The sequence below is a fragment of the Pteropus alecto genome, unplaced genomic scaffold (assembly GCF_000325575.1).
Source record: "Pteropus alecto unplaced genomic scaffold, ASM32557v1 scaffold35, whole genome shotgun sequence".
Taxonomy (NCBI): domain Eukaryota; kingdom Metazoa; phylum Chordata; class Mammalia; order Chiroptera; family Pteropodidae; genus Pteropus; species Pteropus alecto.
The window spans coordinates 6742584-6760583 of NW_006437828.1; the positions used below are offsets into that span (position 1 = coordinate 6742584).

At 37.4% G+C, this 18000-nt stretch overlaps 1 protein-coding gene across 1 annotated transcript in view; it reads right to left on the reverse strand.

Annotated features, from left to right (window-relative positions):
• Window positions 1–18000, reverse strand: part of ELF1 (E74 like ETS transcription factor 1) — a 70076-nt gene that overhangs the window by 30663 nt on the left and 21413 nt on the right. Inside the window, exon 2 of the mRNA XM_025048995.1 lies at window positions 12630–12930. Coding sequence (XP_024904763.1) covers window positions 12630–12701 — 72 coding nt within the window. The 5' untranslated portion in view covers window positions 12702–12930. The remainder of the gene's footprint in view (window positions 1–12629; window positions 12931–18000) is intronic.

The following is an 18000-nucleotide window of genomic DNA, read 5'->3' on the forward strand; positions in this document are numbered from 1 at the left end:
ACGTCTGCTTGCTACTTTTCGTCCACTGTCCTTCGTCCCCGAGCGTCGGACCTCCACGCCCATCTTTCGTGGGGGATCCAAGGACAGAGCCCCCACTCACACGATGCAAGCACCTGCTTTCTGGTAACAGGTCCATCTCACTGAACAGTTACAGACTTTATTATTCCCTAAACAATATAACAACTATTTACAGAGCATTTACATTGTATTAAGAATTATAAGTAACCTAGAAAAGATTCGGGAGTATATGCCTAGGTTACATGCAAATATTACTCCACTTTGTATAAGAGACTTGAGCATCCTCTGATTTTGGTATCTGGGGGGGATCCTGGAACCAGTCCCCTATGGATACGAAAATGGCTCCATTTCTAAATTGAAATTAGACGTTCTTCAAGTTTCTTTGATGAAGACCACCAACCTTATTCACCTTGGTTTTTTCCTACATAATTTCAACCAGACCCCTTCCCAACATTTATTTAAAAGAACTTCAGGAAGGTCAGAGCTAGTCACAAAATGGCCAAGACATTCCTAATACTTAGCAATAAGATCTTTAAGACGTGACGGTGTTAACATTTCATTGATGCCCTAGCAAAAATATATTTCGTTTGGCTGGCTCCTTTAAAAAAAAAAAAAAAATCCAAACATCTCTCAAAACATCGCATTTAAAAAATTAAGCATCTTCTCTCCATTACCTTTTATTTGCATCAGGGAACCTAAGTAAACTCTACCAATGATTACCAATCCTGACTATACACTGGGAAACATCTAAAAATATCAGTATATGACTCTACATGGGATCAAATAAACCAGACTATCAGGGGACGTTACCGGGCCTATTATTAAAGCTCTCAGGTGATTCCAATGTGCAGGGAGGGTTCAGAACCATTGCTCTGAAGAATTATAAGATTCAAAACTGCATTCTCTAAATTGTCAGCTATGTCAATGTCTGAGATACTAGAAATCCAAAAAGACCAAACAGTTATTATTATTATATTATGAGATCTTTTGCTGTTTGGCAATTGCAGATTATTTTTCCATTTGTTTTTGGAAAAGAACCAAAATAAATCACAAATGATGGGTGGGAATAGAGAGGCAAGACTTCTTGGGATTAAAATCTGCCGAAGATCAGAGTTTTCAAAGCCTCAATTTCTACAAGCGAATTGAACTGTAGTCATAAACTTTCAACTGTTTTATAATTTTATTGAAGGGCTTAACGGCTCTAGAGAGAAAAATATATTTACCTGTTTCCTTGTCTATTAATTTCAGGTAAATACAGGACAAGAGTTGAAAGCAATTAACAGTTTTTTTAGCAATAAAAATCAAAGCAAGTTTTAGCAGGAAAGAGAAACAGTTCCCCAAATTTCAACATCGTCCGCTATAAAGCTGCCGTGTGGTGTGGCTGACGACGTATGTGGCAAGACCGTCGAGTTGAGATGAGGAGGAACGTGGACATGTAAAGAGTACAGTGTCACTGCCCTGACTGGGTCTGCTTGTTTCCTCAGCATGCCACAACCCAAAGCCCGAGGTGGGTATTTAAGAAACTGTGGATCATTATTCCAGCTCTATTAAGTACATTTATTCAACAGGTTAAAAAAGCAAAAGTACTTTCAAATATTCTCTAATGGCGGAGTTCAATCTGGTATGTGGTGATTGTGAAACATCCTGCCAATGTCCCCTATGAAATAGCTTAAAACGAAATGGCTATCACATGTTTTCCTGAAGAGCAGGTTAAAAACAGTCTAAAAATTTCCCCAATGTAGATATCCCTTTTTTTTTTAAAGATAGGCATAAAAGGAACATACTTCCAAGTAGTTTTCACCATCTTTTTGCCGTATAGTAGAGGCCTTACTCCTCCCATAATCTTCAATAGCCCACTCCAAGGCCACCCCAATGAACATACAAACTAAACACAGTGCACGTGCTATGAAAACACATCTTCGGAACAAATTCCTGTGCCCTCTCTTCCAATCAGAATACTGCCCTGAAGCCTCGTCTTATGAAGACATAGCTTCATAATGAGTTCCTTCACCTGTGATTTAAAAAACAAATACCTTACTCTAGCAGGACACAATCTGACAATATTTACCACAAAGCAAGTGCACTAGAAATACACAAGAGTTGAAAGGGGATGTAACAGTTAAGCGCTCAGGCTCCAGAGCCAGACTGACTTTAAACAGGCTGGACTGCACATGCCCTGGGTGTCTGAACTCTGGCAAATTACTCAGCCTGCCTAGGCTTTAGTTTTTGTGTCTATCTAATATAAGAATACTATCTTCTAAAGCTGTTTTAAGAATAAATAACATAAACATATGGTTTGTTATACCGTAAGGCATATAGTAAGCATTTAGTAAAATATTTTGATCAAAGTTCTTCAATATTTGATTTATATAAACACTTAAAACTTGGCTTAATACTTATATACAGATATATCATACTGTACATCTTAAATAATGTTATATATAAAATCTATCTCAATAAAACTGAGGGGGTGGAAACTTGGCCTAGTACAGTCTTCCAATGACAGACGGTTCTTGTTTTTCAGAAAACCAGTGAATAAAACTTAACCATCTACTCTCAGAAACAACCATTTCGCTTCAACTAAAAGCAAAAGCTGGATACCTACGTATGTTTACTTTGTGCAGATTCATCAAACTGTATACTTATGATTTGTGCATATTTTTGTATTTGTTATACTTTCGTAAATAAAGGGTAAAACGCAGAGGTCCATCCGAGGAGAGAAACAGAACCTCAGAATGTCTTCAGTTCACTGTTCTGCATGTAGTTCTCTCAGCTCTGAGCACGTTCTCGGGCAGAGGTGAAAACAAGCAGCTGAGGAGATGGGACTGCGACCAGATCACATACTACGCTGCTATTCCTTCGTTCACTCACATAAACCATAAGAAAATGTCTGGACACAGTACATCTAGATGGATACACGCACCCAGAATCAGGGCGACGGGCAAACAAAATAATTCAAAGTTAAAGTCATTTAAACGAGTTCCCATGATCTGTTTTTAAAGATTATTTTTGAGAATAGGTTAATATATGAACGTACTTATATTCCAAGAGTATACAACATTACTATCGCCTTGCCACATAGTTCCTGTCCCCAACAGCTGCACTGCAACCAATTTCCAGGTGCATCTTAAAAGATTTCAGGAATTGCTGTAGCACATGAAACAAGCCAGGATTGAGCGATAGAGCGCCAAGGCTCAGCGAAATTTTTTTTAAGGGTTTTTCACAGCCAAATTCTCTACATAATACTTTGAAAATTCTGTCATTAAAACAGCTTTATCATCTACAAATGAGAAGCCTTCTACTGATTGACTGAAGCGCTTGATGGGAGCTTATCCCTCCTGGCCATTGTTTTAAAAGAAAAATGAAAAGCCATCAGGCAGCAAAGTCCCTGTAGCTACAACACGACGGTCTAACTTGTAAAACATAGTTTTCTCGACTAAAAACGTAGTCCATGAACCTAGTTTTAAAAAAATTTAATACGCAAATGTATTTGAGAGAAAATGAAAATCCTACTTAACCCAGTTATAATCACTAAAAAAGGCAATTTACTTACTATTCTTCTAGATAATCTATTCCTTTCCAGATTCCTTTCATTTTATATCTCCCCTAGCATCATGGTAAAGAGTTCGGGCTCTCTTGAGTCAAAGACTCAATTCCACTAGAGGTGCTGTCACCTTCCAGTTGTGTTTCTGAGCAACACTCATCCCTTCATTCAACCTCTGAGATTCCTCCACATAAAGCCTTTCCTTATTCATAAAAGATAATAAAAACTGTCATTCGCTACAGGGTTACTGTGGGGATCAAAAGGGAAAATACATTTCATCTACAGGACCTGGGCAAAGGTAAGAGGCAATAAATATTAGCTCGTACTTAAACAACATATCCATTTTGAGGTTAGCCTATTGTTCGTGCATGTGCACGCATTTTGCCAAGTTTTGGTGTGAGTGTTACGTTGGCTTTTTACACACACACACACAAACACACTGTGTTAGAGCTAGAGTTGAAAAAGTTTTATTTCTGTTGGCTCCAGAAGAAATAAGTGTTTCTGAAGAAGCCTAGTTTCTCTCTTGGACAGAAAGGTCCAGGTGAAATGGTCTTCTCTCTAGACTTTCCGGAGGTAGTGTTTGAAATTCCATTGTAAATCCCTGAGGAGTTGGTTTAGCTAAATCTAATCCCAGTTTAGGTCTTTCATGACAACTGGCCTCCTTTAGTCTTTGCCCAGATTTTTCTTTTTTGAGCCGGGATAAATTACAACTTGGCTATGGATTTCAAAAAGTAAAATAATCACTGAAAAGAATCTTAATTTTGTTATTAAAATGCCTACTTTAAAAGTTTAATACATCGATTTTGAGTCTGTGTGTGTCTGTGTGTGTATGGCTAAGAGTGAACAGAATCGGTTAAGAGGTAAAAAAAAAAAACAGGGAGATTTTGGGAGGTGTAGTAGATTTTAACCAGGTTTAAATGTTTACTTATAAACTAACTAGATAACATCACAGCAGTCACCATCAGATTGATAGTTTTTACATATGCAAATTCTACATACAAAAGTAAAATCATAATTAAAGAGGCAACTCCTACTTCTAAAACATGAGCTTTGACAAGAATCCTATATGATATGTACAAATCGTAGAATGAAATGAGGCAAGGCGTTACGCTGCAATAAAGCCTTTTCCAAAACGGAAAAGTCACATTGGCTATCTGATCATAGGTAATGACAGAAACTAGTTACTCCAAAAAAAATCGAACAGCTCCAAGTCAAACTACATCAAAAGAAAAAACATGTTATAATGTTAAAGGAGAGTATTCCCCCACAGAATAAATCTGTCAGATTTTTAAAATCTTGATTGACAAGTTTATTGGCTTATTCTAACACCAAGCTAGTCATTCTCAAATATCAAAGAAAAAAATAAGAAAATATTAGGGGAAAAAGAAGCCGAATGAATTTCTCTCACTGGTACCCAAGTCATAAAATTTGCCTTCATTACCTTACATAATCAAAACAACTGAGTAATATATAGAGTACAAAGTGGAACACAAAACACTTTTAACACATTTTTTTTTTATTTAACATATCATTAATACAGTAACTGCCACATTTATTGACTACTTCCTTTGTACTAGGCTCTTGCTAAAGCTTTACATAAACATTTACTGCTTGTAACCTTGGGAAGGAATTCTTTCATTTTTGGTGGACGAAATCAAAACTCAGTGGAATTTAAAAACTTGTATGAATTCACAAAGTTATTAAGTGGCAGTACCTAGTTCCCAATCTGACATTGTCAATGCCACATCACACAGACTCTTATTTGACAAGAAATATCAATTTTCAGAATATTATGTTGAAGCTGTAAGGAGTTGATCTAGATGTACACAGATTAATCACTTTTTTAAAAACCGTCTCCCAGGTTAATCTTTAATATCAAATTATTTCTGAATGTGCTTACACGCTGGGCCTGGGGAGGGGTTATTTGAGCTTCACAGTAGCTTTCCTAAAGATGAGTGGAAGTTTTTCCTAAGTGTTCTTGTTTGGTTTTTTTGCCCATAGCAGGAAATAAAGTATAATGATGAGAGAAGTACACAAGTCATACAAAACCATCAAATATAGTAAATCTTTAAATTGTAGCCTAAAATATCACTTTTAAGAGGGAAATTCTCCTTCCTCAAAACTCCCCACAAGTCCCAGGCAACTTCCCTGTGGCCTGCCTCATATCTTCAGTGCTCAATGTCACATTAGGTGGAACCAAATGAAACAGATAAGCTCACAAATGTATTACCAGTCACTCCATTATAATTCTTATTTAAAAAAAAAAAAAAAAGAATTGCCCTATTATTGAGAATTTTGGTTACTGTGTTTAAAAAAAGAAAATTCCACCTCTATGCTGCTAACTTATTTAATATTAGACATATTGGATTTATCAACATTATTAAGGGACCCACGTGTTAAATTCACATTCTAACAAACTATTAACCATCAATTTTCTTTTTACTTCACTAAATCGAAGGACATTATTTTCATCGATATTTTCTAGTGTCGAAGGTGATCCTGGCTTATGGTCAGTAGTAACGTGGTAACGCTATCTGTTTATATAACGGTTTATCCTTTATGTTTTGTGTAAGTGAAATGGAAAGGTGGCAAAAAATTTCAAGATCACATATCTAAACTGAGATGCATCAAAGAGGTACTAATTTCTTCACCCAGCGAGGCTGCTCTAGGTGATCGACTTTACAGGAGAACAGAGGTTGCTAACGCTATCCCCAACAAAAAATTGAGCAACACAAACGTTATTTTAAAAAGTAGCATGTTGGGGAAATAGATAAATACAAATATTGATTCCCTTCTCTGAGCCTCACTTTACTCTTCCAGAACGTGAGAATTAGAGTACCTACTTCACACGACTGTTGTTAAGAATTAACTAGGAAAATCCTTACCAAGCGCACGGCACAGTGTGTGGGACATTAAGCTCAGTAAACACTCAGTCACTAAAACTCATCCCTTAACGTTTCTGGGCCATGTCCTACCCTATGCAATGGCTCATCCCTGTTCTTTTCTAAGAGGTTGTCACGGGGCCTCTGAGAGATGGCTCTGCAAAAGATGGTAATAAAAAGTTCCCAGGGCTCCCCTCACCTGCTCCTCCTTCCTAATAACCATCGGCTTCCTTGCTGCCAACAGCTGGCAGGGAGATGAGCCAGGCCAAACGCTAGGCCATAGGCGGGGTGATCTCTCCATACGACCCCAAGAGAGCCTCAGGCCTCAGGCCAAGTCGGCTGTTCCCCAGAGATAATCAGGCTTGTGCCGGGGTCTCTATGGCATAACTCCTTTGATGAAGGCTCTTCCAGAAATAGAGAAAAGAAACAACTGGCTTCTGTATGTTAGTGTTACAGATGGCCAAACTTACAAGGGATCCGATAAACCTGATCTGTCAAGATTAAAAAAGAGAGCAACTGGAACGGGCAGAGTGGCCGCACAACCCAGAATTGTGTGAAATAACAGAATCCGCGGTGTCCAAGCCCAGGTTAGCCGCCCTGCCCCACCATCCCGTCTCCGCCTGCCGGGTGCTGTCAAATCACACACAGAAGACTATCAGCTCATTCCTCCTACTCTAGTTCTGAGGTATGCTTAACCTCTGACCTGACGGAATTTTACCATTCCGGCTGAAAATTGGCAGGTTGGTGTGATCTACAGTCTTATGCACATTTTCTTCGTCTGCAGAAGACAGCCTCATTCTCAAGATGCAACCATGTCAAAAATTCCCACTGCAATTTGAAGGAGTCTCCCAAGAAACAGGAAGGCTCCACGTGGAAGTTAGTTTTCCTGATTTTTTTTGGGGGGGTGGGGAGGGGGAATAATTTAAATCTACAACAGACAGAAAAATAAAAGCGTCCATGTGCTTACCAACCAGATTTAATAAAAGTGATCACTGTCATTTAATGAATTATACTTATTTATAATTTCAATGATAATTTTTAAGTTATTTTAAGGTGTTTTCACCAAACATATAGAATGGAACAGTTGTAAATACGTATCAGAAAGAAGACTCCATGAATATTTGTTTCTGGTCTTGGATCATGGTGACATGGCCACGCTGCCCACACACTAAGTGAGAATGTGGACAAATAGGTCCCAGAAAAATGTATACTGTAGTCAAGGGAGTCGTGGAGCAGGATATCCATTCTCACCATTCAAAGGTCTTCTGATATGATAAGGGCCGTAACTAGGCACACATATATCCCACGTCATTTTACCAACAGAAGAGGAAGAAGAAAAATCTTTAAGAAGACTCAACCAAATCTATTATAAATGATGTTAAATGTCTTGGGAGATCTTAAAGCGGGAGGAGGCATTCCCTGTCTACAAGTAGTTTAGCACTTATCTGGGGGAATCAGTAATGGATATATGAAAATTTCACATGGCAAATGTGTGACACTGACAATAACTGATATAGGAATAAGAGGATAAAGCTGTTAATTCCCGAAGGGATGACTTTTGGATAAATTCCTGAAATAAGTACGTTTTGTCCTAAGATCCTGAAAGACAATTACAACTTAAACAGCTATGAATGTGGGAGATCAGACAGGGGGAAAGAAGGTATTTGAGAAAACTCCACAGACTGGCAAAATCGATGCAGTATAAAAAAAAATAGAGCACAAGACAGACACTATGAAAAGCGTCTAAGCACAGGTTAAGGTGTCTACATTGATTATACAGTCAAGAGCAATCCATCAAGAGTGTTGGTGCATTCTACTGTTCTGGAACACTTCCCCTTCTTCGTCTGCCAGATAAACTGGATGTTCCCTCAAGATCCAGTTCAGATGTAATTTCCCAAAGTTGCAATTCAGTCAAGGGCTCCATTCCGTGTCCACAGAACTCTGGGCTCACCTGTGTTACACTGAGCAGTGATTCCCAAACACCGCATGAGAATTACTGGGCATCTTGTTAAAAAGACAGTAAGGCACTGTTTACCTGTTAGCCTCTCCCTCTAGGAATCAGGGGTCAGAGCAAGCCGATTTACACCCTAATAAGGGATGTCATAAGACCACCTTCCTATATTCCATAAAAATATTTGTCTCACTTTGCCAAGCATGTCACCAAGCTTCTCCCTCGTGAACTAAGTCTGTTGAGCATAAATATGATTTGCTAAGTTCTACTTTTAGAACCGATAAAAATATGACATATCAAAATTATAAGTGATATATCAAATGATACACTAATATATAAAAATTCTAAGAAGCACTAAACTAACCCATCGTTTTTCATTAAATTAAAATTCTGGAATATTTGGGCATATATGTGGTCAAGTTTCCTTCTCGCTAGAAACTTTCATCCACAGCCTTCAGCTTTCTTCTTATGCTCATATATTCACCAGGCGAACACGCCTGCTTGATAAGGTCAAATTGAGGCACCATCAAGTTTAAGTTTACTGCGATTCAATACTGACGGCACTGCTGTCCCACCGAAGTGCCTGGCTTTCAGCTACAAATATTCCCAGTCTGGGACAAAAAAACAAACAAACAAGACAACGATGACGAAAACTCCCAGTCTGGAACAGACAGCAAGCAGAGACTTTAGGTGGCTCGTCAGCACCAACAATGACATCTCCTTTCCAGCCTCCCCTGCCCCATTCCTGCCCACGCGAGTTCTTCCTCGCCATTTTGAAGTGTAAGAACTGATATAAGGGGAAAGGATCAAGAAGGCGGCAACCAGACATTACTGCTGCCAGGTTCTTGAGACAACTCCACTTATAACCACAGACCATAACTGAAAACAGGAAATACATTCTAATCTGGTGCCTTCAAAGAGTGATTGTGTAGAGGACCAACCAATCAAACCAATTTAGGATCATACAAAAGAATAAATTATTTTAAAAGACACGAACACTTTTAAACTTTGAAGAGTTAAAATCCCAACGGTTTTTATGTAACTTAACAAGCTACTTCTAAAATTCATTCAAAACTATTATCAGATGTGACATCTCTAAAGTGATACCTATGAAAGCAGTATGATATTGGCACGATACAAAAACAGTTAAATGAAATGGAATACACTAGCAAGTTCAAAACTGAAGCCTACATGTGATAATTTAATATATAACAGAGGTGGCAGTCTTAGTATGAAAATCACAAAATATTCAATAAACGATGAAGGGCCAACATCCCCATTTGTGAGATTAAACAGTCATCCTATCCCTGTACCTATTCTTAAAAATCAGATTTCATCTGAACTGAGGAGTTAAACATATAAAACATACTAGAAGAAAATATTTTTTAAAATTTAATAATTTTAGGGGTGAGAAAAACTTAGCAGAAACTAAAAAAAAAAAAAAAGTAAATTTTATCACATAAATATTTAAAATTTGTACAGGGCAAAAGATAGCTTATTGTTAAGTGACGATATCAGACAGGGACAAAACATCTGCCTCATGTCACAAAGAGACTAATCATTAACTGTATAATGAATGAGTTAGAAGACAGTGATAACGATGTAATATCCATACTATATAAATAACTCCTACTGAGCAAAAGGATATTACTAAGTAATCTGAAGAAAATTCAAATAAAAATAGATTAAATTAACAAACAATTCAACAACCTCACTGCTAGCAGTTAAGGAAATGCAAATTAAAGTAGTAAAATGCAATTTTCACCAAAAAAAGACTGACCAAAAAGAAAAACGAGATTTCTGTTAGTGATGGTTTAGGAAATACACTATTGGTGGCAGAAGAAAATAAGTTTATGCTTTTCGTAAACTTAGTAAATCTACTTTAAAAATACTATAGAAATAGTCATACAACTGTACAAAAATACACTGTTATATATGATACACTGTTATATACACTGTGTGTGTATATCTGTGAATACACACACAGATGCAATAACAAACTGATAGTGCTCAGTAAAGATTAGCTATGTGCCTAACATGGTTCTAAGAGCTTCATATGTATCAGCTCATTTAATCTTCACAGCCACCCTACAACATCAAGTCAGTTATTATCATCCTCATTCTGTAGATAAGGAAACCAAGGCACAGAAAGGTTAAGTAACTTGCTCAAAGTCAAGGTCATGTCATGGAGGTGGAGTGAGGAATAAAACCCAGGTCTTCTCATTCTAATATCTGAGCTCTTAACTACACCTCAACTAGGATGTTCACTGCGATATTGTTTATAACAGCAAAATATTGTTTACAGCCAATTGTCCATGATCAGAGACTGGTAAAATAAATAATGGCCCATCCATCGTGTGAAAAAATAAATGATATATTAAGTGTAAACAGACAAGTCACAAAAATGGTTTGGCATACTTTCATCTGTATCCTAAAAACATCTGCTCTATGTAGGTCTGTACATACATATACTGCTCTTTTTTTCAGGCCTTCGTTTAAAAAATTAAATATCAAATAGTCGATACTGGTAACCTCTCTCTGTCTCAAGTTCCTCACTGTAATATATGGATAATAATATTTCCTTCATATGCTCAATATTTTTAAAGTCCTTATAATAATACATGCATAAAACTAATATATATTCCTTTTGTTAGATAAAATTAAATAACTTAAGAAAGTACACATGCGTGCCTCTGACGTTAAGAGCACCACCTCCCCATTCGAAGACACTGATAACCTCTCCAAGAGAAACTAAGCACATCACACACAGCAAGGGTAAGCGTTATTTGACAAAACTTTCTTTGAAGGCTGTGTAGATGAATGTGTGGATACTGGCACCATGATGTACAATGTATTTCTCATGGTCAAGAGCATGTGTCAAAGCCACTGCACTGGAGCATGCCAGTGAGTGAGTGGCTTAAAGCTCTGTCAACTGCAGCCACATCCTCACCACATCAAGCCCGGGATCCTTCATCTAAGAGGGCTGAACAGTAAACACACTGTTTTCAAACCTTAACGTATACAGAAACATCCTGCTTTAAAACAAATCCAAAACACTTTCTCCTCCTAAAATATCTTTTCTATTGTCTCTAGAGTAAATCCATGTAACTATTAATATATTTTTAATTGAGAAAAAGCAATCCTCTCTCTCGAATTTTTTCCTCCCTACCCAATGCTCATCTTGATTTTAATTTTTTTTGTAGTTTATAATTTTTTTATTCTATTACTTCAATAGACAATACAAACAGCTAAGAAATTATAATGCCCTGCCAAAAGTAAGAATCAACTTTATTATCTGTAGTAACTTTCTAGAATAAAAGCATGACACATTATAATTGACCTATTAAATATTAAAGTTAGGTATTTGAAATTAGGCTCATTTCAGTATGCAAATCAACTTTATTAGGATTGTTTTAAACCTACCAGTCCTCAAAATATTTTTTTCCCAGTACACTGAGTCTCTCTAACACACCATTTCTCCCACATCATGAGTCACATTCCCATATAACCTGTTGAAAATTAAATAAATTATAAAGTCCCAAGAACCCCTAACCCCCCACTCAAAAAAAGGGGGGGTTAGAGTTAACTTAGATCTTTTTCTCACGATCTCTTGGATCTATTTTACATTCTAAAAACAGTAATTTGCTCATCCTGTATAAATTCAATAAAAGGCAACTTAGAAATTCTTCGGTTCAATTCTCTCATTCAAAAGATGATGAAATCTAGAGAAGTAAGTAACTTCCTCAGAGTCACATGCTTTGGACTGAAATGATGTGTGATTCTGGGACTACTAATATCTTTTCATCTGCTTGAAAAAATAGCCCAAGATTATGAATCTTAATTAACCACATACATTAAAACTGTAGAGCTGCAAGCAACTATTATAATCACCGGTCATATACTATAAAAAATTTACAAATCTTATTAGTATGTCCTTTACAACTTTTCAAAGTAGTTTTAAATAATTACTTATGCTATTTAAGTCTCATTTTATTAAAAAAAAACAAGCTTAACCTCAAAAGTATTACTTTCTCGTTACCACATCAAAGTTAGGGATAAGATTCCTAACAAATTAACTAGTACTTAAAATGTAAGATCACAATTACCTCCAAATTTTTAATAGCGAAATTTTTACATTAATAAAGCCTTTCAGATTAAGTAATTTCTGATACAAATGGAGAAATCTAATAATAGATTTATTAAAATCCAGTTTTGGGGCGGGGGAGTCTCATACCTGTTGTTCATCCTCCATGACGTTACTAGCAAATTCAAATACCAGGTCGTTCTGCTGGACAACAGCGGCCATAATAAAGCATTCCCCTTAGATCCACATGAGAAAAACTCCACCCAGGTTCAAGTATCAGGCAGCAGAAGCCAGTGACAATTTTGGGTAAAACACCCTCAGCTAAGTCTGTGAAGTTACTATATAACCAGGTTTTCGTTAGGGAAGGAACTTCGAATTTTCTTGGTTCACTGATATTCTATTCAAACGGAGGCAATTTTTCTGAAATTTTTCTTCTCTAGATCTTCTTGGCCTGAAAAACAAAAGCTTAAGTTAATTACAAAAAAAGCAATCATACCCATTCAGACTATAACAATTGATACCAAGGGCAGTGCCTCCGAAGTATTTTTTTGTTCACGTTTTTAAACAAAATCAAGGTGACTAATGAACACAGGGGTTTTGTTTGTTTGTTTTGTTTTCTAAGTTAGAGACACGTTTTTCTTGAAGATTTCGTTCCATCTAACATAAAATCACCTCTCATTACTGAAAATGAAGCCATTCTCCTCTCCATCCAGATAAACTACTGTTAAAGTACCCAATATTTAAAAATATACATATATCCACCCAGCAATAACTAGGTTTATAATTGCAATAAAGAACATATAAACAATTTTCTTCCCACAAACCCACAAACATAGGAAATGCTACTCCATGAGTAATTTCAGAACGTGTATTTTTGTCTCAATAGAAACATTCAGACAGTCTCCCTGTTAGGGCTACTATATATAAGAATTTAAAATCGGTCTAAGACATATAAAGTTTATTAAGTAATATTTTAAGAGCTTTCAAAAACAAGCAGAAATTAAAGCCTGCTTTCTGTTATTTAAAGAGGTTTCTGCTAAGCAGAATGCTTTACCATGTTGAGCCTGTCTTCAGTGGCTTCTGTTTTAATGCGCTGAAATGTATCCTTATCTCTAGCACAGGCTGTGAGCAACAGGAAGGAAACAGCACTTGACCACGTCATGGCAAATTAGAACATGCAAAGAACTGCACTTTACAATACTAGAAAAACAGAAGCGCGACTTAAGAGTGAGAAAAATTTTACTGTGGAGGAAGAAATGCTTACTTAAAAAGGACCTTCCAAAGATGCTTGTCTATTTAAAACAATACACACACACACTACTACTATTACTACTACTACTACTACTACTACTACTACTACTACTAAGAAAAGGAAAACTTTAAAAGTTTTTCTTAATTTTATTAATAATTGCATCATGTGGTTATGGCTATAATGTGAATGAAAAGACAGATATAAAAATAATCACATTATATAACATCTTGTTTTTTGAAACGGCATTTACAGCTTAATTTTAAAGAGACAAGTTCAGGAATAAAGTTGAGCTGGTAAATGAGTGTCCCAGAAAACTTAAATCCAATTATCATGTGCTAGCCAAGTCAGATACTTGGTTTCCTATTTTCAGTAAAGTCAATTCCCTATATATTCTGGACTCTAGGAGTCACAGTGGACTGATTCCTCTAACTGGAAATGAAAATAAAATAAGGCTTAATAATTCAATTCAAGTGATATTTACACTCACTAGATTCTAACCCGGCGGTTTCCTCCACTCGTCCACCCCGCCCCTTTTAATAATGAATTAACTCCAACATTAGGTATTTTTAGCACATTCGGGTAGTTTTTGAGCAATGCGCCATATCTAGAGGGGGGAAAAAGAGTGTTTTTATCTCAACTGATCACAGACAGACATATAAACGTAAGACACACATGACCTTGGACAAACGTTATTTATAATTTTTTCCTAGCTCTATGCTTCTACACGAGGCCTGCCTTCCTATGGTCTTCCACACGAACTACACTATTTCTGGCCTCCCTTCTCGGCTTCTGGTATTCTCTTTCTAGGGTAACCTCTCCCATTTCTCAGCATCCATTCTCATCTTTTCCATTCTTACATGCTCAACTCCAATACCATTCCTCTCGCAAAGCCTCCCAACACTTCTGCCCTGACCTACATGGACCTTCGAAAACACAGCACGTGTTGCCCATACCACGAAGTTAGCACTTGCTGTACGTTGTCTCCCATTTGAAAATGATGTTCCCCTAATTCAACTGAATTAATGTTTGGGTGCATATTACTTGCAAAGCAACGTGCCAGGCACCGAGATAACCTGAGCGAAACCTCTCTGGGTAAGGAATCATCGTGTGCTCACGGTAATAAGAAAAAGAATTATATTAGTAACAGATATTGTTTTAAAAATCTGTCGTTAGATACTTCAGCTATTTCTACACATATTCTTTATAAAGAATGACTGTAGGGCTTTGGACAGTGAAGAACCCGTTACCCTAAACTTGAAAAACCACAATAAGAAAGTATAACCAGAATCAAGGGATGTCTCCTGATATAAAAGTCTCTCTCTAAAAGGTTGAATTTCAAAAAACGATTCCCAAATCCCTTTGTTCGCAAATACAAAGTGACACTGTACCATTGACCAATGTGAGCGCGTCCATGTCAAGTTTCACTTTCTTTTCTACTCGCCCTCACGAACCTTTTGTCACTAGCACCTCCCCACTGCGGTGCTTTAATCATCGTCGTTCTCAGCCTCAAAAACGAGGGCAAGCGATCCACATACCCGGTTCACACTCCGACAAATGGCTATCAACCAAAACCGAAACGACTGCCCGTTTTCACGAAGTCATTTGTCAGGACCGGAAGAGACACCTGTACTCCAGTGGGTAGCTTTTGTTCGTTTCTATACAGAAGTTTACAAACGGAAAATGTGTCGGTAAAGCAACAGCTCTTGAATTATTTTATTGGCTTAATCAGGCCTCTGACCCTCTGTCTTCCTTCATTCCTTCCCTCATTCCTCCTCTTCTCTGAGTAGTTATATAACCTGTGGTACCAACGTGGTTGAGAAATTTTCTGATTCTTGATCCAGAGGTATCATCTACACATATCAGAGGTACTATTAAATAACGAAGCCCCTGCGCAGGAAATTTTTTTGCAGTAATAGATGAGACTGAACATCTAGATCAATGATTCATTTTTTCATGAGTAAATGGAGTCTCTGCCCCGGGTCTCACACTTTGAAAGCATCGCGGAGCTACACCTAGAATCCCCATCTCAGTCAGCGCTCTCCATGACCCCAACATACAGCCTTGCCACAAATCGACCCAAATCTTTCAGGCTGCATGAGTCTGGAACAAAGATTTCTAAGTAAATACATACACTGACTGGGGACAAAACAAATCTCCATCCCCAGTTCAGCTCTTGAGCTCCAAGTTTGCTCACTGGACTGTCGCGCAGGCAAGTCCACCTCGACGCCCCTCACAGTGTGTCTCAAACGGGTCCAAAACTGAAGTTATCACTTTATTCCTCAAAACTGCTCTAGTGTGGAAAAACATGGGTACTCAGACTGAGGAGGAACAAGGCCTCTAAAAAATAACAAGGAAAAAGGTAAGTGAAAACTGTCCTTTCAGCACAAAGACATAAAAACAGCTAACTTATCTGCACAGTTTTGAGAGATCATATAGTTGGGCAGCTACCAAATAATAAAAGCTTCCTGACTCTCACGTCCTTCGACTGGGTCAGGAGCATTTTTTTTTTCCAGGACCATTTTCTTATTCTTCAAGGAGACATGCCAGAGGAATGTCTCAGCAAAAGGTTCCTACCTTCTTATCACCCAAATAAGCTTCAGATTTAAGGTAAAATAACAAAGCAAGAAAAACAAGAACACAGACAACCTGGGTTTGAACAGAATCTTCTGCACTGTGACCTTGGACAAGTAACTTACTGTCAGTCTCCTCTCTTTGTAAAGCAGGTATGAGCCACGGTTTCCTCATTCTGAATGAACTGGGTATAATAAATAACACCAAAATCTAGAGTGGCTGTGGAGATGGGATGCAAAATGCAGAATGCCTAGCGCATAAATTTTACTCAATAAACGTGAGCTTCGTTATAGTCTAAGTACAGTGAGAGAGACATGTAACAGGTGCCTGCCAGGGAACTAATTATTCCTTACGTCTCATTTCCACACTCCCTGGGAGTCTCCTTTACCACAGCTATTTGCCAGACGTCAACAAAGAACGCCAGGGCCTACCAGCAACAAAAGTATAATTCTATTCCAAATTTGACGATTTGATAAATCCAAGTGCTTCAAGTTTAGGACCTCACCCTGTCTGGCAAGATTCTCTTAACACAGAGTTCCATTATGCGCCTGTTCCCAAGAAAAGAATTTACTGATTGCAAACCCAAAACCCTCAGCCATATTAGACTCATAGAATGGGTCTAATATGACCCATTCAAAGAGCTAATGTGTGTTTATTACAAAAGATTTCAGATATTATAAAAACATATGATAGCCAAAATCAGTTTTTAATACTTCTCACCGTTGCTGTCTTAATCCCTGATCAAATACAAGTTTAAGTTGCCTTCAAAAGGGTTTTAGATACAGGGTCTAAAAACCCATTAATTCAAAACAATATTAAAAAAAAATTCCATTACTACCCTTTGGAAACTACTGGACCACCAACTCATTAAACACGATATGAAACTTGATAAATAAAAAGAACCAGTCAAACAAAAAAGCAACAGGGTTTTAGATAAGATACTTCTGGCCCAAAGAAGGTAAAATTCACCTGCTTCAAGCGATGGGGTGTTTGAGTGATCACCTTTCATTAGAATGACTACCCCTAATAAAGTATTCAGACTCTGTGTGTGTGTGTGTGTGTGTGTGTGTGTGTGTGTGTGGACACACACATATTGCTGGGAGTAGCTAGAGAACTGGAATTCTGTAGTAATCCCAGATGCCAAGTACATGAACAGAAAGTATTTTTACATGAAGTGGTAACCTAATAAATGACCCTTCTCAACCTATACACATACCTATCATAAGAAAAGCAGGTCTATTTGGAAAAAAACATTACATTAGAAGAAATACAACAGAAATTTAAGAAAATAGAATAAGAAAAGTGGGAGAAAAGAGAAGCTATGTAAATTAGAAATAAGCAAGCGGTAACCCCATAAATTGTAATGACTGAAATTCTTGGATAACAGACCGTAGTTAGGCTTTTTTCATTTGTTTTCTAATATAGTAGAATGCTTTATATTAGCTCCCAACAGAAATGAAAATAATACATCAGTGGTATTGAAATAGATTCTGCACAATCTTCCAAGGGCCTGGCCATCTTCAATCTAAAAGTACAGAATCACATGATTTTAGAGCTTAACGAGATCTAAGGATTACCTAGGACAATGAATTCCATGAACAGCTAAGGAATTCTGGCTAGAGGACTCTGACTTGTCCAAGGTCACACAGACAGTGGCAGTGGCAACAAGCACAAGAGAGGGGTGGGTTCCCAGCCCAA